The 23,709-nt window shown below is 36.2% G+C and overlaps 1 protein-coding gene across 3 annotated transcripts in view; it reads left to right on the top strand.

The window, feature by feature from the left end:
- LOC132203327 (uncharacterized) overlaps positions 1 to 23,709 on the top strand; it is a 191,775-nt gene that overhangs the window by 100,151 nt on the left and 67,915 nt on the right. For 2 of the 3 annotated variants that reach the window (XM_059631034.1, XM_059631017.1), the window contains exon 2: positions 12,416 to 12,486. The exons of the other annotated variant lie outside the window; for it this stretch is intronic. In XM_059631034.1, coding sequence (XP_059487017.1) covers positions 12,416 to 12,486 — 71 coding nt within the window. The remainder of the gene's footprint in view (positions 1 to 12,415; positions 12,487 to 23,709) is intronic. 3 annotated transcript variants of the gene reach the window in all.

The raw sequence follows: 23,709 nt of genomic DNA, 5'->3' as shown, positions 1-23,709 counted from the left end.
TGAAAATACGAAACAGAGTGAACGAGTTTCAACTTTTCTTTTTTTCTCCGCTATGGGCGAGAGAGCGATCTGGAAAGAGGCATTGTGCTCGGTGTGCGTGATGTGATGATTCTTGCTTATTGCTGTGCGAAGCCCCTCTGAAATATGATACCAATTTATACATCGGGAAAGAAAAGAGCCGAGGAGTCGTGCGCACTGAATAACAATAATGACGATCAAACACCCGATCGTTTTCTTTTCTTCGAGCAATCTGGCCGTCACCGGTGACATTGCTCAGCAGCTCGCGTGCGCTGGAATTTTTCCGGAACTGCCGACTCGGCCCACAAATTGTCGTCTGCTCGATTTCGGTGGAATTTATAATGCTGCAAGAGTATTTTTTTTCCAGCTCTTACAACGGGAAGGTGATCGATTTCTCGTGCTGCTTTTGTCGGAAAAAAGCTCGTTGCTCTATATGCTGTGTGCGTATAATAATAATGGAACTTGAGAGGATTGCCTCTTTTTTTGTGCGTCGTGAAATAGTGGTATTAATAAGGGTGGAGGGATTTTTTGCGGAAAATAATGAGTTCTAGACGTAATAAGCGGAAAGCCGCTTTTTAAAAAAGCGGGCTAAAATCTTTGAATTCGCTTTTCGCAATAGTTAGACCGGTAAAAAATTTCCATGTGATTTTTTGTCGCTCTAATACATTCTGACAGTGGATATTTGCAAAAAAAATATCTTAATGATTCAACTTATGCAAGGCTTTAAGAAACGATAAGGACTTTATCATGAAAAAGAAACTTTTTGGTGATTTTCTCAGTTTTCTTTAATTTCTTAACTATTTAGAAAGTTTATAATAAATAATTTAACAGAATTTCAATGCACACCATTGGTATTGATTGGCAAATAGTTAATTCTAAAATTGTTCAGGCATTTCATGTTTTAAAATATACTTACTTTCTAAAAAAAAATAATTATAATAAAAAATAATAATAATATAAAATGCCGTGAATAATAAGTTAAATAAACTCCTGATCAGCTTTCACACAATCTTACAGGAAGTTTAATTGCAAATATGGGTATGATCATCCAAATTTTAATTTAATTTTGAAAAAAAAAACTTTTAATGGAGCAGATAAAAATAATTCAATAAACGGAAGATTTCCAAAAATGAAAATTAAAAATTAAATTAATTGTTAAATTTATATTTAAAATTTATATTTTTTAAATTAGCCCTGATTGGAATTTATATATTGAAATTTAATCATTTAAATTTAATTATTTAAAATTTTAGCGCACTATAAATATATGAAAGCATAATTTTTTATAAATAGAGTGAATATAATTTTTCAAAAGGGTGTTAACAACAAATTCAAAGAAAATGATAGGTACGTTATTTTAAAATAGCAAGATATTTTTATGTTAAAAATAATTAAAATAATCACATATATTATTACATTTCACTTCCAGGACATCTCTCTCTTGGTGTAACAGGGCTTGTCCCATTAGCAGTTGATTTGCCAAATTAACGTGTCTCGGAGCTAGTTGGGAAATCAGAGACCGCCTCGGCTAGTTGGTTCGTTACACCGCAGGCCTCTGTTTTATTGATCAGCCACTCGTGAATATCAACGCGAACAAATCTTTCTGGCAGCTCACGAGCCCTGTGGGGCTGCAAAAGAAGAAAAGTAGTGGACGCGCGAAACTATAGATTGCGGACGTGACCTCGGCGTGCGCGTGAAAAACAAGGGCCAGATTCATTCTCGGTGCGTGTCATCAGTCACATCCACACGACGTGACACCGCGGAGGACAAAAAGGGCCGAATGGAGGCAAAACTCTCTCGAGCACCAGCACCAATTAGGCTGACGAGCGCAGACCTTACACAATATTTGCTCGGCGCGCGATGAAAAGTGAGATTTTAAGCGCTGCCGCCGTCGGCAAATAAGTCCGTACGTCCTCTGCTATTTTAGGATTGCCGAGGTGCAGGGAGAAAGAGAGTGACCTCGCTGAAAAATTCACGCCGTTTAACGATTTTCTGCACTTTAATCACTTGATGGAACGGAGTGGAAAAAGCCGTGACGTTTTCTTTGCGATTCGATACAAAAGGAAATTATAGAATAAAATAGAACAAGTGGTTTAATAAATAGATTTTCTCTCTCGTTTATTTGTAAAATATACTTTAAAAAAAATGAGTCTTAAATAAAACAAAAAATTGAAAAAAAATCATGATTTAACAGCTGGTAAAATTAGTAATGAATTTTAAAACACAGGAAACTCTAATTAAAAATATTATGTATAAATTCATCCAATGTTTAAAATTACAAATTTTTATTCATCGCTAGAGTCGACTATTTTTTTTTATTATCATTAAATTAGTTGCTCATTTTTCGCATTTGAACCTACATTTTGATATTAGAAATATTTTAAGTAATATGCTATTTTTTCAAATGAAATTAATGTACAATAATAGTTTTTATCGTTTTCATTCCGTCCTTGAAAAATTTGAAAAAGTTTTAACAGAACTAAGTGATTTGCAAAACAGGAAGGAAAATGCGAGAGGAAACCTCAGGAGAAGCCATTAAAATGAAAAGATTTCAGCTTGCTGAGGTGCGTTCCGCGTTCTCCTAATTTGTTAAAGAAGCCTTTGACGGACCAAAGCTGGTCAAGTTTCGCTCAACTGAGCACACTCGCGCGTAAATCTCGTGTATGGTGTCGGAAATTTGTCAACATACACTGTTACACTACATCAAATTCAACTGGAGAAATCCATTTTTATTTATATTTGTATCCCATTGTTTATGTTTTATATTACCGTGGCCCTTTAAAAATACACATCATAAAAGAGGAACAATTACGTGTGGAAATTGAGACAAATTTTCCAATTTTTTATATTAAATAATTCTATATTTGCCTTTTCAGTCTAGCTAAACGTCTTTAGAATCTTTATCGTATTTTAATTTTTTTATTGTTTTATTCCTGAATTAAAATGAAAGCTAATAAATAATACAAACTGATCACTGCTGCCTTAATCATCTAATGCTCTGTTTAAAGTTAAAATTGAAAGAATTGATTTCATCCTGACTTTAATAGATTTTATATTTATACGGATCATCGCAAACAATCGTTTTGTTGTTTTCTTTGTTATTTGTCCGCAAGTAAAAAACACAATATAATTATATTATTATTAAATATTTTTTATAATATATAGTTGACCAATTTTTAAATAAGCAATAATTAAGAGACATAAATAAGCTTGGCGTAACACTAATTTTCAAATATATTATTTTATTTTAATACGAATACAATCTTATAACATTGTTTGTCAATGTCAACTGCACCATAATTTCATTAATGTTGGGACGCAATCGGCACCGCACGTCTCGGTGGCAAGATTTGTTGCGAAAGCAGAGAGCGATTGTCGCCGTCCGTGGCTCGTCGGCGGACCGATATCGACCCGGCGCGCTCCCGGACCGGGTCGGTCGGTGTTCATGGCGGCATCGGCGCCTCCAGGGAGCGCCCCAGCCGAGCGAGACCTGACTGCCTGCCACGCTTCATTATATGCTAATTCGTACACACACCTCGTCGCTCTCTCGGTGCGACCACCTCCTTGGGCCACTCTCCATCCGACTGTATCTGCTTGCGCGAGATGTGCAGGCTTGTGTTTGTTGCAAACAAATTACGCCCGCCGCAGATATAAACAAGCCGACCCACTGAGCTGTACACATAGCTACTGATGAGAGCGCCGCGATTGTGTGCTCCTGTTTGATCTCAGGACGACGCTTGATTGGTTTTAAAGTTGGAGAGATACACACTTAAACTAAAAGTATACGAAAACTTCAAATGACATCCTTTCCCTCAAAGGATTAAACTTTTCCATTTTGGAACAGGCCATCTTTGTTACTAATGATAATTAAATTTTTATATTAGAATTTGATTTTTTGATATAATATGCCCGTATTATTTAGCAATAAATAATATTATATTATAATTATTTAAATAAACCAAATCATTAAAGCAATTTTTTTTTAAGTTTAAGTGGCATATAATTACAATTATTTAACTTACATCCCGATTTATCAAAAATATTTCACCTGGGGGTGCCAATATTATTTGTTTTATCAAAGCTATCAAAATAAGGTAGCAATTAATTTTATTGTTATTCTTGAGATATTTATTTGTTCAAATCCTTGCTAAAAATTGTAAAAAAAAGAATTCAAATTTTGAGAAGGAAACTTTAAATTGTTGAACAAGATGTCACCGCAGCTAGTAAAGATTTTCCTCAAATATCCAAAATAAAAAAATTCCCCATCCGTCGCAGTAAGCAAAGTCATTCATAACTCATAACTTTTGTATCTCTCTTTCTAATAATCGCTTCCTCTTTATAAATTTTAAGTTTATCAAGGCTAATTTGACTTTTTCATCAATTCCCTTAGTGTTTCTGGCGTTGGGTTTCTGCCGACAGCAATTTTAAAATCAATTTTTCCAAATGTTTGACGTTAATTGTAATGCCAGATATTGAAATTTTATTGCTTTAATTAGGCTGATTCGAGGAAACTTTCTTCAAATTTAACCTGGCAGATACTGATAAAAAAAGGAAAATTATCGAATTTTTCGCAAACTTTACATTCGAATAAATATTTTTGTTTAAATCATCCGTTGAGATGAAGAATTAAATTATTTGATTAAAAATGGACACAAAATTATTTTGTTGCTTCTTAAATTACATAAAAAAAGTGTATAATTTGGTCCAGTCATCGGCGAGGGAGCTCCGGAGTGTCACACTAAAAAAAGAACGATGAGCCGCCAAAAGTAAAAGGTTGCGTGCAATTGACGGCGACGCTGTTTCAGTTTTCCACACGTTAATTATTGTTTTCTCATTAGAATAAATAAATATACAATGTGCAGAATTTCCTTCGAGTTTTATGGAAATTAAATTTACATAAATATATTTCACATTCATTGAAAATCACAACGCAAAAAGTGTTAAAACCATTCAGGAAAAATATACGAAGAAATTAAAATACATAAAAACTTTCCAAGAAGCCTAAAGAGTCACATGGCCATGCCAATTTTCAAGCCCTTTCTTTCTATAAGGGGTTAAGATATCCACGAATGAATCTTCTTCCGATGAATATAAAAAATTTTTACTGTATAAATTAAGTAATAAAAAACAATTTGCAAATCTTGGAAATTGAATCCAAAAGTAAAATTATCATAAGCATTAACATTTTGATTATTGGAATTTTAAATTTAAAAAAAAAAGTTTCTACAGTAGTTTTTTTTTCAAGTTGTCGCGTGTTAGCTTCACTAGCCGCCAACGCAGCTAGCTACTGAGCCCTGGCGCCTCGACAAGGCCCGCGACCTGACCAGGGAAAAATTTTTTTGGTGTTCTCTAGCTAGAAGAACTTTTTTTAGTTTTTATTTCTACCTACAACTACATCTCCACCCAATTACAACCAAAAATTCAAAAATTAAAACACAATTACTTACAAATTCTCAACACAATACCTTTTGCAGCTGTCTTCTTTGGTCTTCTTCTTCTTTGTTCTTTATTCGTAAAAAACCGAAAAAAACGTAAAATAACGCACACACTAACACTGGCACAACCGAATTGAACGGGGAACGGTGAACGGTGGGGGGGTTTACGATGACCCAGAGGTGAGGCCCTGAGCGTCACCTGCTGGGGCGCGGGGCTCGAACCCGAGCCGTGGGCCACCACGATAACCGAATTCTGTAGTAGTGTTTACTACATATGCGAGACCGAAATCGGGTCCCTACCAACTTCCAGAGACCTTTCAGGGCGTACGGTACCCTTGAGACATGCAACCCCGATGCCGCGACCCAATTACCTCAAATTCCGAAAATACCTAATTAGTGCATGGATTACGAATACATCATCATTAAATAACAAGAACACAATAAACACTGGCACAACCGATTTTAGGGGAACAGTGAACGGTGGGGGGCTTACGATGACCCAGAGATGAACCCTGAGCGTGACCTGCTGGGGCGCGGGGCTCGAACCCGGGCTGTGGGCCACCGCGATATCCGACTCTGAGAGACCGGGAAAATCGCGTCCCTACCAACTTCCGGAAACCTGACAGGGTGTACGGTACCCTTGGGGCATCCAACCCCGATGCCGCGACCCAATTACCTCTTAACACCTAAATTGTGCGTGGATTACAAATACATTGTCATAAAATTACCAAAAATACATATACATAGATGATTTTTTTACAAATACATATAAATAAGCGATCTCTTCAATCTTCTCTCTTCGCTCTTCTCTCTTCAATCTTCTTTCTTCTTGGGGCCCCAATCACGATGATATCCTAAAAATACACAAAACTACATCATGATTAATTATACAATACAGCATAAATCATAAAAATATACATAAAGAAAATTATTAGTAACCAGCACCACCAAAAATCCACACTCGCACACACACACACATGCATACTCTCCACCACCACCAAAATCCCTCCACCCCCCGAAAATCCACCACCCGCCGAGCCGTAGCAGGAGACCAGGGTCATTGCGGGCCAGGGGGCTTTGCTGTGCACCCCTCAGTCCTTCTCAGGAACCGGAATTTACTATCCGCAAGCGGTTACCCCTCCTCAGGACCCTCAGATGCCCCCCTCCACCCCCAGAAGCGACCCACTCACCTGGACACTGCATGTTGGCAAGCCCTGGACAGCATCCAATCCGAAGACTCTGGACACTAACACACGACCACACCGACACCTCCGGCCACGACGAGGGCCAACCTCACACTGACGCAATATGATGCCACCTATGACGTTATTGGGCGTTTTTCTCACAGCTGATTGTCTTCTTCCTTACACTTTTACCGTCAAGTTTCAGATCAAATAATTTACTTTTTTTAATTAAACTAAACTATACTGAGTATTTTTTCCAGATATTTTATCAATTTAAAATTATTTTCTGTAATAATATGGTTCCAAAATAAAGAAATATATAAACGTTAAATTATTAAGGAGGGCGAAGTAATTAACAAAAATTAATTATGAATGATGTTTTTTTTTCAACTTTTTTTATTAAATTTATATTTGTAGCTCTCAGTCAGAAAATTACCTTAGTTTCATTAATTTTTTTGTTATTATATCTTGAGCTTTATCTATCATAATTTAATCCTTATTAATCTTGCCCTTTTGTTACGCTGATATATTTTATTTTATCCTGTAAATTCTTCCTGAAAATAAATTTCACATTTAACTTTGAGGACCAAAAAATTAATATAGTGAATAATTCCAGTCAAATGTTTAATTTTAAAAGAAGACCGGTTTTTTTTAACTCTTTTGGCGACCATGCACACAAGTAAACGACCGCGGCCGACGAGATTTCGGTTTCGGCCCAAAACCCAAGTGAACATTTTATCAAGACGGGGGCAACCGGCGTGGCAGGCCCGTCTAGCAGGTTGCATAACTTGGAACAAAATAATTATTTCCAACCTTCAATCTTCATTTCAATGCGTTAAGAAAAATGAACTATAAATTCAAAATATGATAGGAAATCTTGTAATAACAGACATTTTTTAGAGTTCTACTTGAATATTTTAGTTGTTTAATCAAAATCTTTACAAAAAAAAGGATAAATGATTTTATATTTCAGCAAGGTAAATTCATATGGGTGCTACTAAACCATACTATAATAAATGAGGATTAATTTATATATTATTTTGTTACATCTATTTTTTTACTATATTAAAGAAACCAAATGATGAATCTGATATTTACATCAGTAAGCAATCAAGCCAACCGAAGAGCCATATGATGATTCTATTTATAAATAAAAAATGTCGCCAATTATTTTCTTTTCAAAATCAAGCTTAGTTTTTATTAAAAAAAAAAATATATGAAATACTTTAAAATTAAAATATTTTAAATTAAAAAATAATATATTTAATATATTAACTTTGTTAAAAGGTAGGAAATTGTAAACAATTTTAAAACAGCTTAAAATTTTTATTTAATATAATTTTTTTATTCTTTTTGAATTACACAGAAAATGCTACATAAAATGATGAAAGTATCGCATGCTCTCCTCTGTGCGAGCAATGGTGTATCTGTCACTTTATGCAAAAGGTTAGCAGGTGTTTGTATGGTGAGCACAGATACCCGGACACTTCCTTGAAAGGGAGCGACTTAAGCACCCTGAGAGCGCACTGGAGCCAGTTTCAATTGGAGCGATCCTCGCTGCAAATGAGGCACGACTTGCCCCACACTCGAAACTGCAAGCGCTGCCAAAACTAATCACCTCATTAGCAATATTCAAAAGTTGTTAATCCTCACTTCAGTCGTGCCGGGGCTCGGGGAGTACGGGGGTGGCTTGCTTGCTAATTTTGCACTCGGCGTTGCTCTCTCTGCGTCCTAATCAGTGCGGCATTCTGCTGCTAACAGAAAGGCTCTTTTATATAATATCCTTTTGGCAGCGGCAAGTCTGCACGAAAACAATTAAAATAAATGAATCGGGGGATTAAGAGTTTTGCAATTCCACACTGCGAAAGGGTGCAAAAAGTCACCTGCCCTTTGCGTAACCATTCCTTTTTTGCCTCTCGTTGGCACTGCAATTTGTTTTCTGTGAGTGGATTTTTGTGAAAAGAGCACCGAGTCTGTGTTTTTTTTTTTGCTCGCACAGAGAACGGTTTGTAATTTTGCTTTTGCACAGAAAGAGAGTAATCAGATTACACACGTACAGGTGCGTTCTGCCGCTGTAGACTTTCGCAAGTAAAAAAGAAGGGCAACTTTTCTCAGCCGCAGGTCGTTTTAAAATCAACAAAAAACCTGTAGAATTTATTTAGGCCTGCTATGTAAGAAAAACACCAAAAGCGGTGCCAGGTGTGTTTAAATTTATTTTTATGCTGCCTTCGCGTCTCCACCGTGGTACCACTTAATGAATTTCAAACTAATTTTTTTTTATGCGAAAGGTCCATTTGTCAGGCAACTGGCGAAAACGAATTTTTCTGACTCTGCTTGGAAAATCAACGCTCGCAGGAATTATGCTCTGGGTGCAAAAAAAAGAGAGATCCGAAAAAGCGCCGGAACGTGCGCTTTGTCGAAGCGAGAAAAGAGAGGGGTTTCAGCATGTATTGGTTTTATTGCTACTTTCATCATAACGCTGCGCGAAAAAGCCGATGCAAATTGTGTTTTCCGACGATTGGCGATGAATACTAAAGGAAAATATCGTCGCCACCATTCCGTCCGCCATGCTGGCGGTATTATTTGTTAATATCGCACATTTTTTTGTGTGCTCCTGCGTGAAAGGAGGGTGTGGAAAAAAAGTAGTGGAAATTTGCCGATGAGGGTGGAGGATTTTTCAGCGCCATTTATTTTTATTCGAGTTTCTATTGGATTAAGGATTCGCCGAATTAAATTAGGGGCGGAAGAGAGAAAAGAGAATTGGGCCGGTTTGCAACGTGGAAAAACGGGAAATCTGCCCAAATGAGATAAAAAATTCAAGAGGGGTGCATTGAAACTTCAAAATCGATTATCGGTGAATCGAATTTCAATTAAACTTTTGCGATCAAGTTAGAAATTTCACCCCTTTCATGCTTGAAGAAGTTGCAAAATCTAATGACACAATCAAAAGCGTCAAATTAAAACAAAAGATAATATTAAAAAAAAATAATATCAAGAATAAAAATTTCGGGAATTACACCAATTTATCAAACGAGAAATATTTCAAGTTTTTTTTTTTGTCACTTATTACGTTTCTGTTTTATTCTTTTAAAATTTTAAGCCATTCAGATTATCGTGGCTTGTTGAGCTGCAAGAACTTTTTGGTCATTGGTTCAGAATATGCACTTGAACAAAAGCATTATCACTTCTTTCCACTCAATAAAAAACTTTTCAAATTTATTTTAATCCGCGCACGCGGAGGGGCGACAGCTTGGGTTACTTTCCTCGCTGCGCTTTATCGCACCGAGTCAGCAGAGCACACACTACCCACACTCACACGCGAGCAACTTATAATCCAATTTGAACGCGCAAATCAGTCTCTCGTTTCGCAGTGTATCAAATTGCAGTCGACAAACGACGCAGTCTCATTATTTGCAAGCAGGTTGCGTTCGAATCTGTTTTGAAATAGCGTCTCTCTCTACCTCGCGTCTTTCGCACTTTGGCGAAAGGTGTTGAAAATTATGGCAAGCACGCGCTAATGTGGCTCTCGGTTTGCACCTCCTTTCATCTCAACCGGGCTCGCGGTTCTGCAAAAAGAGGACCAAAATGTTAGTGCGGGCCGCAAAACAGTTTACACGTGTATGCAACACAAACAGTTGCTCTCATGATAAAGGGTTCAGAGAGTTATTTCAGATTGGACTTCGTAGTAAAAAGGGGGGAAAAATAAGACTTAATTTATAATAAAAAGGGTTGAAAATGAGTTTAGTTTTATAATTAATTAAGTCAGGGATACTAAACATATTAAAACAATTAGACTTATTAAAATGTGTTTATATTTTCCCTTTTTTTATCTTGATTAACATTTTTATTTTATGAGATTCAAAAACCGTTTTAATTAGCAGAAAATTATTAAAGTTATTCTTTGAATGAAAAAAAAAATTTTAATTGCATTGAATCTGGTATTTTCCTTTAATGCTTGATGAGTATTATCGTATTATAATCATATAATATAATGCATCTTGATTGATGATTAATTTGTAAATTTTAATTCTCTAAATTTTATCAAATTAACTACAGTCACTAGAGATCATGCGCTCGAGCTTGTGGTAATCAATTTTTACGGCTTCTAAACTTGTTCATTTTGAGGCCATTATGTGTCGGAATCCTTGAATTTCACCTTAAAATTATTAAAATAAAATAAAGAAAAAACTATTTAGCTAGTGTATGAGCAAATTTCATACATTTTATTTGCAATTTGTAATATGAAAATAGCTTCCCTAGGTTTTTTTGATAAATTGACCAACAGAGCTTTATGCAATTGCATTTTATAGATTTTCTATCGCCATCATCCCTTTTAATGTAGTTTGTAATACCAGAAGAAAACTGCATCCACAAGCACTGCAGCAGCAATAATTGCACTTGCTTGCTTGCAAAATATGGAATGCATTTACGGGAATGTACTGAAATGAAATGGGAACTAAAGGAGAGCAAAGAGGATTAAAGTGTATGTTGTGTGCTACAAAATCCTCACATGTAGGACACATAATAGTGCTTGGTCTCATTTTGTATTCACACACTGCAGTCTCGCTGACGGACCGAGATATATCTAATAATAACTAACTGCTTGTCTGTCAGCCGATAGAGAGAAGAATTGTGCCTGTTTCATTAGAAAGATCAAATTGACTTGAGCAGGAAATAGTGAAACAAGGTCAACCTCGCTGCTTCCAATCAATTTGCAGCAGCTCAGCTCATACATACTGAATAAGAAAGGTGCCGTCTGTAATTTGTAACGAAGAGTGCAAGGGAACCTGTTTGCATGCGAATCTCATTTCAGGAGACGGATACAAATTGCGAAAATTTTACTTTTAAATTCGTAAAAGATGCACCTCATTCTCAACAAGTGGATTGCTGCATTTCAAGAAGACGATAATATACTCTAGCTTAATCCAATGTCAGTTTCAATTAAAAAAATATTATATTTTATTGCTTTATAATCGTCTTTAAATTTTTTTTCCTGAAAACGCCTTAAAAAAATGAGTTTAGCTTTTTCCATGGATTTTGCCACTTGAAAGAATTTATATGATTTTTTGTATGTATGATTGATTTAATTGCCCTTATTTTAAGTCAATTGAAAATAGCAATGCAAATGCTTATTCTTTTAAGAGTTATAAAAAAATACATCGTCTGTTTGATGTTAATAGTTATAATTAATTCAAAAATGAAGGAATTCAATTTCATTATGATTACAAGGTATTCATATCTACCCTCCACCTTTGAAAATTCAACGCAGAATTCTTTTGCAAATTTAATGAACTCCACAGTCTTATTTTCCTTGCGAAATGAAAAACAACTTTTCCATTTCATTTGCCGCTCTGCCTGCCGGATGAAAAAAAATTAAATTTGTTATGCGAGCGCTTGCTTGTTGCACTCACGTTATAACTCGGAGCTAAATTTGAATTTAGAGCAGCGTGTGCGTTTACGTGCCATTTCATCTTTCCCTGGGTAGATGAACATAAGAAGTTGCAAAATGAGAGACACAAAACTCGAGCGCGGAACTATTGAGAGAGCGATTCCGTCTGCGGTCGTAGTCAAAGTTTAATACAGACGGAGTGCTGGGGCCGCCACACTCGACTCTCGCGGCACAGCGACTAATGAAACCAACCGGCAGCAGCTCCTCCACCTCTCTGCTAAATATTTTATTCGCCATGATAGTAACTGGAATTAAATTTGCCGCAGCCTTCCAGCAGCCCCTCTTCCGCCACTCACTCTCATTTTATACGTTTGTTTGTGATGTTGCAGGTACGTCTGTTTGCCATCCCGCTTTTCTGTGAGGACTGGATCGCCCAAATTGATCATTTCTTGATTGGTCGGTGAGTGTGTTTACTCTCTGCTCGTTCTTATTTGGCAACTGCGGAATTAATTGAGAAACAGTGAAGTCCGTTCCAAAAATCATTGAGAAAATTTTTGTTTTCCCACTGATTGCGAGCTTGAAAAAGAAATAGCTTTGAAAGTTACATAATTTCTTTTCTTCAATGTGACAAAAAAAATTCTTTAAAAAAAAACTTTTTATTTAGCTTTTTCGCATAAAACTATTGACATTTAATTTTTTTATTTCTCATGCAAAAATCAAAATCTACAATTTTTACAAGGCGCAATTTTTGGAAAGGAAAAAATACATTAATGCAATTTAATGAATTGAATAAAATCTTCAGCGTTGATTAAGAACAGTCTAGATAATTATAGAATTCATACTTTTGAACAAAATAGAGTCAATTATTTTATAACATCAAAGCTACATTCCTAAGGGAAAAAAGCAGCGAAAGCGAGTCCGAATATGACAGTGAAATCACGCAAACATTTTTGTTCGAATGCAAAAAAATCACTTGTGCAGTAAAAGGCAAACATTTTTATATTTCAGTTAATTAAATTGAGCCTGGCCAAAAGGGAATTTGAATTCTGATGACAGACAATGAATGCCTTTGATCACAGTTGAATTTTTTTCAATTAGCGATGAAAAAACTCCTAAATGGAAACTTGCCGATTGAAACAATTCCGCCCATGGCTGGAGCGCCAGTTGAGTTCACGTTAATTGGCACGAAAATAATTCATTCGCAGGTGGCAAAAAAAAGTCCACTTGGAGCAAAAACGAGTTCGGAGCACTCGAGCTGAAATAATAATATTTCCAATCTAGCATAATCGAAAAAGTTTGCTCACTGAATTTTATAGTGAGTAACGAAGGAGGGAGAAAAAGTTTGCCATTTTTTGTCAAATCCATCGGAATATGAGCATCCATGGGTTTTTATATTCCCCGCTCGGTTTGAGAGCGAAAATAAAATAAAATCCATGGTGTGGTAAAGGATTGAACCGCTGGGAGGAAACAAAGGTGTCGAAAAGTTAAGAGAGGCGAAAAGAATTTATGAAATCCACGCGTCGTCGTAAATTCCCTGAGGGACAATGATTTTTTGTCGAAATGAACGTACACGCCACTCGACGTGCGAGAGAGACGAAAAATTCATTCGCGAGCGAGCGAGAGCGAAACTTTGTCTTTGGCAAGCGTGCATTGTTTAACTCGAGGAATTTTCGGCTATCGTGAAGTCGGAGCGGCAAAAAGACGAATGTACTTTGCCGTCGGCATCTCTGCGTCATTTGATTATGTTTTTGGGCAGAAAGTTTTGAGCTCTGATGCAAATTGTGTATGGCGGAGGATAAAAAGCAAAGAAACAAGAATGTATTAAATAATGTGTCCCAAGTAGAAGGAGGATGGAATTTTCTTACAACGGTTTACATAAAATTTAATGTACTTGATATGTTTATATTGACAAAATATAAACTTTTATTTCTTTTAACGTTACCGTTTGCATATTCCATACATATCTTCAAGAGTGCAGAAAAAAACCTAATATGGATTATTGTGGTGACATTTAAATTTTAAGTAAAAAAAAAAAAATACATTAATTTACTACAATTCATATATTTGAAAAAAAAATTGTATTTTTATTGATGGATTAACAAAATGTAGATAATTTAAGATCTATAAAAAAAATTATAATCGCATTGGTTAATATAGGATTTTAAAGAATAATATTGTTTAAAGATTTGTTACAAACTTATATAATTTATGTGTGATGAAATTAATTAATAATATCAAAATCTAAGTTAAAAAACAACTAATCCTTCTTAACTGTTTGTAATTTTTAGTTGATTTATAGTCTGCTATGTAATTTATGATATGAGCCAAAATTTCTGAGAACTGCCACTGATGAAAAATGTTCAAAAATAAATAAGTCTCGGAATCCATCTCATATTTTGCTACCCTTCTTCAGAAAACAAATATTGCATTAGCGTAAAAGAAACCATAACGAATCGCGCTATTTAACACTAATAAAACACACACGTCAGGGTGTAAAAGTTAATTGCTTATGATGAGTCGGATTTAACGGCCATTAACATCAGCTGGGGCCCCGAGATGAAAGTGCGTCGCCCGCGCGCGAGATGAGAAATTGAGAGGTCTGCCCGCGTGACGCCTCCTTTTTCTGCACGCGCAGACAGTGGTAGAATCTAAACTTAGCCGCACCGTCGGTTTAAATAAGACTCGACGGGAGCAGAGTGATCGTTCTCTCTTGGTTTCTACTTTTCAAACTAACCCACGCATGATTGATGCCGCCGATGAAAGCGGCCAAACGTCATACAGATAGAAAGAATAATATTGCATTTCCGGGCTCGTAACTTTTCTAATCTGCCGCGACCGTAAATATTTTAATTCCACTTTATGGCCTCCTTAAAAGTTTACTGCCTGCGACCCCCAATCTTCGGCGGTGATCTTTACGCAGCCAGTGGATTATCGGTCATGAATTTGCTGCTGAAAGTATTTTTCTGTTTAATTTTATTTCACGGTAACTGGTTTTTATAATCATTTATTTAGATATAATGCTGGATAATTTTAAGTTCCGTCAAAAATTTTAAAACACTAGAATACAAACACTATAAAATAATTTTGTTTGTTCGTTACATTGTATTAGTTTGGAGGAGGTGGCCAAAATTTAAAAAGGAAGTTGTATCGTTGTTTTTTATATTTTTTATCTTCAATTTGAACACTAAAACTTTAAAATGGCTCTCAAATTTGAGACCCAAAATAAAAAACAGGATAATGTACTAGTTAGTCATTTGTAAACTAAAATTGCGTTTTAAAACCAAGCCAAGGTGTGGTTGACTGAAATATTTCAAAATCTTCAAATGAAAAATCTCTCGATTTTTGCTTAATTTTCTTGAAAGGTCTTCCATTTTATGAGACATTTTATTTTTAGCCCACTTCATTTTATTCTGATTCTCGGAGGGGTTTCTATCATATTTGATTTCAACACTTCAATGTTCATATATAGTTACATTTCACCCAGCTTTTCTTTGCAAAACGCTCGATTCCATTTTCATTTCCAGGGCTCGATATCAAGAACGTAAATTTTAATAAAGGAAATCAATATCCGGCAAAGAAGACGAACCGAGCGGTACATTCTGCAGCGGCCCTCTCTACATTTCGATTCACTGCAGATCTGCTCTCGTCGATTCAAAACGGGACGAGCAGCAGTGATTCTGCATTGGGAGCACCAAGTGCCGTATCTTTGTTACAAATTGCACGATAAAAGAACTGTTAAAGACGAATCCGGCGCGCGCGACTCCCTATCCAAATGATGCTCTCGAAGAACAAAGTGCATGTAAGTGATTTCTTTTTACGACTTGTAATCTGCCGGCAGTATTAGAAAACACATTGTGATGGAGACGACGAGTTACAACCAGTTTTTATAGGCTGGCTGGCCTAAATCACACACCCTGCCAGCCTCGGGCACGTTGAAATTAAGCGCGAAAAGAGCGGCGTGCGAGGGTGGAATCGGGAAATCGTCACGTACCCGGCCGCGAAATCACAGCCGAAAAGCGCAATCAACACGTCCGCTCGTGTCGCACTTTGTGCTACTTGTAGCTGTAGGCATCTAGTTAAATTGATTATGTATGACTGTAAATTCTACATTTTAATATATTTACTTATATAAATTTAATAGCTCCAAGGACATTAATTTATTTTAGAAATTTTGAAATATTGAGATATGTATAATTGCATTTAAAGTATATTTTAAAGTATAATATTTTTAAACTTTAGACAGAAAATTCTAGATATCAAATAATTATTTTTCACAATCAGGGTAAAATTCCTAAATTATAAAAAAATAAATTATTCTCTGGCTCTCATATGAGAATTGAGAATTCATGATATTTACTATAACTGATTCGAAAGTAACCGTGTCACTCATACTCCTTTCAATGCTTATATTAATATCCTATGATAATTTTATAAAATTTAAATTAATTTACTCACTTCATTGAAAAATTGTGAAGTAAATTAAGTAACATCAATGATGAAGGGCTTAAAAACCAAGGAAACTAAAATATTATTGAAACAATTAAATTAATAAAATTTAAAAAGTGCACATTATATATCATTTTATTATATTTAAATTTTGTATATCCATTTGGTTTGCACTTGCCATCTTCAGTTGATTATGATTCATTATATGCATCTGAAGTGCGATTAATATTACATGATTTTATTTCAAACATACTCTCAGGCTCTCAAGATTGAGTATTTTGTTTTTTTAATGCTTACACATTTTCACCGGAGATCCAACAATAAGACAATTTTCTTTAAAGTTGAATGATCAAGAAAATTAATCCTGTACGCAAAGGGTAATCAATTCTGTTAGGAATTAACACGAGATTCCCGTGCTAAGTTCATGTGACGCAAACCCTTAAACTGTCTCGCTTTGAACGAGCCTGCACGTCCTCCCTCAACCCTTTGATAACAGACCTTTGGAGCAGCGAGCCCGGTGCCGCGCTCTAATCAATTCAAATTGCATAATTAATTCATTTGCGCGCCACAACGAGCGGAATTAATAATAAACGAGGCCACCGCTCTTCCATTATTAGAGCCAGGCAGGTTGATGCTTAAATTGTGTGTAATTCTGTAAATTAATTACCCATCAGCATGCCAGGGTGTGTACCTGCCTTCTCTGCCCGCCATGAACTTCATCTAGGCCGCATGCGAGCGGACAAAATTAAGTACTGGTTTGCGAGACAAACACAAGCGGCTGGTTAGCTATTCATGACCTGCGACGCATCTCTTTGAAGTGATTCGATTAGGTATCGCGCCGCTTGTATCCTAGATCGAGTCATGCGACCACTATCAAGTTATCTCGATTGTCCGCCGGGCATAATTGATAAGCTCAAAGGGCCTCAAAGGCAATGAGCAGGATCCGGCATGGGGGTCGCCAGCAGCTTAGAACAATCAGCCTAACTCTAATTCAAGAAGGAATTTAATTTCAATTGGTTGACCTCAATCGGTGCCCTTGTGGTAGTTGGTAATCATGCAAGGGCCCTTGTGTTAATTAAACGAAACAAAAGGGATTAAAATTGTGATAAAATTAAGTAAAAATTCAAACAAATTACTTTTAAGGCATGTCAAAATGGATTTAAGTCTCGAAAAGGCGCTAAAATATGATGAATCTGTATTTTTTTTCAAGTAGTGACAAATAATTTCACTGATCGAATAAAAATTATTACATACTTAATTCTTGTGCAGGTCAGTCGTAATTTAAAAATGTTTAAAAACTGAAGCTTTTTTTATTTGAATCAGATTATTTCTTTTATTGCAAGGAATTTTTATAATAAATATTTGAAATCAAATTTAAAAACTTTTTCCTTTTTTTTTAAGAGTGGTAGCAAACGTAAGACGCTTTTTCTGAAATCCTCTTTGCCAAATCAGAATTAGCCACACGGCGACTTGAGGGTCTTGTGCTCTTCCTCAACTCTCTCGCCGCCGTCGCTTCTTCTTTTTCCTCGAAAAAGCAGCGGCCTCCAGCAATTCCGTCCATTCATTGTCAGTCAGTGTGTCTGACTACGCGCAGGCATTTTGTTTTTACAGTCAGTCATTTCGCAGGCTCCTTTGTTCTGGCCGAACCCTTTGAGAACAGCTACGGCCCTAGCTAAAAATTTGCATTCCTTCCTTTTCCTCTCTCCCGCCGAGAACACACGCAGACGAAATTTTCTCTCACCGCTGAAAAATGCGTGCACATTTTCTTAATTCCTCTGTTACATTCCGTCGGGGCATTTCTTTTGATGATCTTCGCCGGCAGCACCGACTGAAAGTTGGTTGCTCCACTCCTTGCTACTGGGTGAAAGTGCTTTTTATTGCCCCAGGGCCCCCCAGCTAGACTGCGAAGGAAAGTAGAGAGAGAAAAAACGAATTAAAATGAATGAAATACGTAGACGTTTCTTGGCTCAGCTTGACAAGTACCAGCTAAAGTGCGGCGATTGAATTTATTAAATTTTCTAAATCTTTTTTCTTAAAAATTCATAACTTTTTGTGTTTTTCTGGCATTCACCTGGAATAAAATGTCATTCAATAAAATTTTTGGTAATTTTAAACATATTAAATATGAAGATGAAAGATAAATAATTTTTTATTTATATTCTATTAAATTCTTATAATAATTATCAAAGCATTTTAGTATTGTATGACATTTTAGTGAAAATTTATTTGATTCTATTCCCAAGTGGAGTGTTACAATTTTCTCAAGCACAATAAACACGGCCCGATTCAACATTTCCTCACAACCAAAACACGCAAACACGCTCTCATTCCAATTCAAAAATAGCACAGGACTTCGTCAACATAGCTCTCAAAAGAACAAAATTCCCGTGGGACTCAAAAGATCCTTTTCACGCAGAAAGGACAACAAAAAACAAAGCCACAAGTCCATCAGCAGTTCACCGGAGTTCATCTCTGGTGAAATCCGTTGTACCTTTGCGACGAGGCTATAGATAATTTTATATTTTCGAAAATGAGATTCTCGGCACGGTGCCATCGCGCTGGCCGCTGCCAAGCGAGCGCTTTGTTATAAAATTATACCGAAACACGTCTGGATCCCTTTCGCGTGAGTCTCAAATGGCAGACGAAGGGAAAAAAGTCTGGTCTAATTAGCCCGGCAGAATGTTTTATTGCGAGAAAGAGAGACAATTAGGCTCCTTTGATAACTCACTCTCGCAATTTGTTTCACGCCGAGAACATCAAGAACCGCGAGGCATTTTAACTGCGTGCTAAGCGTAACTGTAAATAACTTTCTTATTGTATTATCATTCTTTGGCTCTCGCTTCTCCACCACAATAGCAAGCCACTTGCCAATACATACAAAGTTTTTTTTTTTACCAGCAAAGATGAAAAAGTAGCCGCAATTTTAGCCGCAATATTGCCAAAGCAGAAGGCGAACAAAACTTTTTGACTGTCGATTATGTTTTGCAATTGATTGCAAAAACCAATTCTGGCAAGTTACGCAGCTGCCATATTCAGCAAACAACGAAACATGCGCAATTATTTTGTTATTTTTATTCCATTAAATACTTGTTCACGATTCAAATTTTTGTAGCTTTGAAATTATGATTTTTTTATTTAAAGAGAATGATTTTTGTTTTTTTAAAATATTAAATTATTATTATCATTGGCCAGAAAGTTTCGTATGTTAATAGAAAATCAACTCTCAAATTAATTAAAAAAAGGTTCACTTTATATCCGCACTAACTTCCGTTTTGCTAGACATTTTACTCATTGACCTTTTGCGCCACTTTTCAATTCCAAGCACACTTTTACCAATACGAGCTCTTTTTCAGAAAGCAAATTGTACAGAACAATCGACACCGTAATTAAAAAGAGATGTTTTATTCAGGCGAGGCGCACACACGGTTCCATGTTTGCTGAACTGTAATGTTAGTCCTGTGCTAAAACAACTATAGTCAACCGGCACATCTCGTTTGCAGTGCAGGTTGCCTACGTTTTGTACTGGCTCTGTGTGCTGTACGCCGTATTGAAAAGTGCACTTCACCAGTAGACTCATCAACTACATGAATTAAACGCAAGGCAACGACTAACAACCGCCCTTTTAATGACCATGTCTGGATATAAAAAAATTTGCTCATTAAACGAGTAAAGTAATAAATAGGGTGTCCTATTCAATGGGAATCATTTAAAAATAAAGTTGTAATAAAGAAATAAAATTATGGCGAAAATTGAATTAGAAACTGAATTGGAAAATCTTGAATTCAGTTCCGTCGCAATTAAAACTCAAGGCTCATCAGCAACTCATCCCATTTCACTCGCAACGTGAATAGAAAAATGTCATTAGCAGAGCGAGCTGAGAGTTGGGAGCGTCGACGAGTTTGTGAGCTCTCGTCTCTCTTTCTGCTTGAAACGCTGAGTTTGCATGTCACAAAATTATGATGACTCGTCAGCAGGCTGCTCGACAAAACGCCGGCCTTCTCTCTTTCCCTCCGCGTCTCAAATGTTTATTTGATGAATTGCTGCCGCCGCGCCGCTGCTTTCCTCGCTGGAATAAAAAATAGGCACAGAGTGGATTTTCTGTTGCTGCGCCGATTCAAGACAAGTGGTGGAAATGATCTTGAATTAGAACATGCAAATTAAGTAGAATCAATCATGTGAGAGGAGAACCCTAAATAAAAATTGAATAATTGACTGTCCAAATGTAAAAAATATTTGCATTTAAGAAGATTCCAAGCTTTGATAATAATAATAATGAATAAAGAAGATGTATTTATTGAAACTAGCCTCTCTAACGTTTTTATATGTTTTTGTTTAAATTAATAAAAAAAAAACTAATTAAAAATAAATAAGATTTACGGTGAACGGTGAAATTGCCATTAAATTTGCGATTATCTCTATCTATATTATTTTTTAAAATTTTATTGCAGTCAAAATGATTTTCTATTTTATTTCTCTTGTTTCACACTTCTTTCTCAAACTTAATTATGGGTCTCACCTTTGGACTGTATTTATGAGCACTGCAAACGACACCTAATTAAAGCACTAAACTGTGCGCAAAATGTAATTGTGGCCATTTAGAGCCAGAGTGCGTATGCGAATTATAGGGTGAAATGATCAGCAAGCTGCTGGTGAGGCGCCGAGCAATTGCGTATTCTAAAAACACGCTGCGAAGCGGTAACACTAATTGCCTCGCATCAAAACTCACAGAGTTGGGAAATTCACTTACATAAAGAACCCAATATTAAAGCAGCAATAATTTCTCACTTGCTTTCTATTTTTTTCTTTTCAGGTAGAATTAATCATGCAGAAGCAAAATAACTGTAATGAAAGTAAATTCACTCAATAAAAAATAGCAAACTTTCTGTCCAATATCAGAAAAAAATAATTAGCAAAAAGAAAATAGAATTTCTTGTGAGCTGCTCTTTACTTCACTTCGCTCTTGACTAATTAGTGATTTTCTTGGCACAGATTCGCAGTCGTCACCTCACTTGGCCACTCTCCGTTATTCGAACTCCCGCAAAAAAAAAGGGTTCTTGTAAATTTCCTTACTTTGTTTAATGTTTTCAGTTACGCTTTTGCTAATTGAATTCTCGTCCAGCGTCACTTCCGTTTTTATTTTTGCGCCCGTTTTTTTTTACTTACTCGTCTCTTTAAATGACATGTTAAATTTCAGCAAGGGAGCTCTTTGATGTCGGTGGCGGCTGCAAATTAATTAAAAAAAGCCTGGCACGCTTCTAAAATTAAAGCGCGTCGGCCTGGCCTTTGTCAACAGAGGTAATTTCGGATTGACAGGCCTGAAAGTTAACCGATTTTCCGCCAAATGATGCGCTCCCTCGCGAACAAAACAAACAAATGCCAACTGATAGGGATCACTAATAGAATCGCCGCGTCGTGCATGCGAAGCAAAATTGCTTGCGACACCTTGACGCCATTACCGAGAGAGGGACTCTGCCGTGCTTCGCTCCCTCTCGAGAGATAAGAACGACACGGCCAAGCCAATTGTCTTTTTCCTTTCCTCCCGGAGCTTCCAGGGGGAATAATTAAATTCAGACTTGTTTCATATCTTGCGACGTGTGCAAGTCGCAAAAGTCACCTCTTGACTTCCTCTTTCCACTTCTGCAGCTGAGTGAATTAGATTTTCCGCAAATACGTGCACATGCTCAGGGATGAAAAGTGCAAAATATTACGAAAATGCGTAAGTGCAGTGAGCGTTCTGCTGGAAAGTAGGCCAGGAATGTATTAAAATGCAATTTATTTTTTATTTTTACACGGAGAATACTTTCAAGAATAATTATGACTTTGATAAAAAATTTTAAATAATTTCATGAAAATCCTAACATTGTAACGCATATTGTAATGTGTTCTTCAATTTGTTACATTAACATAGCTATTTGGAATGCACAATAATTATTGAATTGATTTTGTACTTTACTTTGGCAAAAGAGATTTCTTCACGGTGTGCGAGACCTTAAAAAAAATTATTTTTAGAATAATAATTTTCAAAATTATAATATTAATAATAATAATACTAATTAAAGATAAAATTATTTTAAAATAAATAATAAAGACATAATTTTACAATTGAATTATATTTTGAAATTTTTAAACAATTTTAACAGTCATCTATATGTTTTGTTTGCAGTTTAAAAAAAATTTAGTTTACATTAGTGTGATTCATTTAATATTTCCTGATTCCCTGAAAGGTTGCCCTGTGAAAATTAATTAGTAATTTCTAAGTTCTATTCCACTTGTCTTTAACTTTGGTGCCAATATCTAATGTTTATTTTTCCTTTTATTTCCCTAGTCTTGCATTGTCTGATGGAGCTAATAATCAAAAGGTGGTGTCTTTTTTATGCTAAAGTACTTCTTGTGTATTTACCCTAGCTCCATTTTTTCCTCATTTCGCTCAAGGGTGCAACAGACAGGCCGCTGATCAAACTGCTGCTGTGTATGTTTTCATTGGGGTCTTTTTCTGCGAATGCATCATTGTCGCTGCTGCTGGGTTGGACTTCTTCGAGCGTGAAATAACTAACAAACGCCGCCGCCACCGCACAAGAGCGAGACCTCAGCGTCATTACGGCCGGGCTAATATGCATATTCACACCCACTTCGGACCGCATTTGTGTCACGAGCCAACAGAGAGAATGGGAGGAAAAAATCTAGACGACTCACTCGAGCTATAAATATTTGGCCACATTAATAGCAGCCGCGCGTCGGAGAAGATGCGAGCGGGGCGAGGGCGTCCGTTTCTCTTTTAACGAAATAAAAAAAGAAAACCAACAGCCGGAGAGAAAGGCCGGGCCTTCACTTCAATTAATTCTGTCGACTCTGCGCCCCATAAAATTTCAAGAGACGCCTGACAAATAACGGATTAATTCGCAGACGTGTCATAAAAAACGGCGACGACCCGCAACACATTTTCGGCTCTTTTTGCAAAGCATTCAACTGTGTAAATTTCTTTTTTGGTATTTTATCAACGAATTATTTTTGTTTGCTATAGGTTTTATGAGAAAAACGCTTCAGTCTCTGGTGTGGAGCAAAATTTTATAGGATAAAATTAGAAATTTCATGTTATTGTTGTTTATTGGTACCATTGCAAACGTAATGAATAGATCAATTGTTTGGAGGGAAAAAATTAATTATGAGGCAAACTAGTTCCCATAATAGCAAGATTGTTGCTGAAACTTTCTGCATATAAAAAATTTGCTAGATTTAA

Source organism: Neocloeon triangulifer, unplaced genomic scaffold, assembly GCF_031216515.1.
Source record: "Neocloeon triangulifer isolate White Clay Creek 2 clone unplaced genomic scaffold, ASM3121651v1 ptg000002l, whole genome shotgun sequence".
Taxonomy (NCBI): Eukaryota; Metazoa; Arthropoda; class Insecta; order Ephemeroptera; family Baetidae; genus Neocloeon; species Neocloeon triangulifer.
This window is presented reverse-complemented; position numbering and strand designations above follow the sequence as displayed.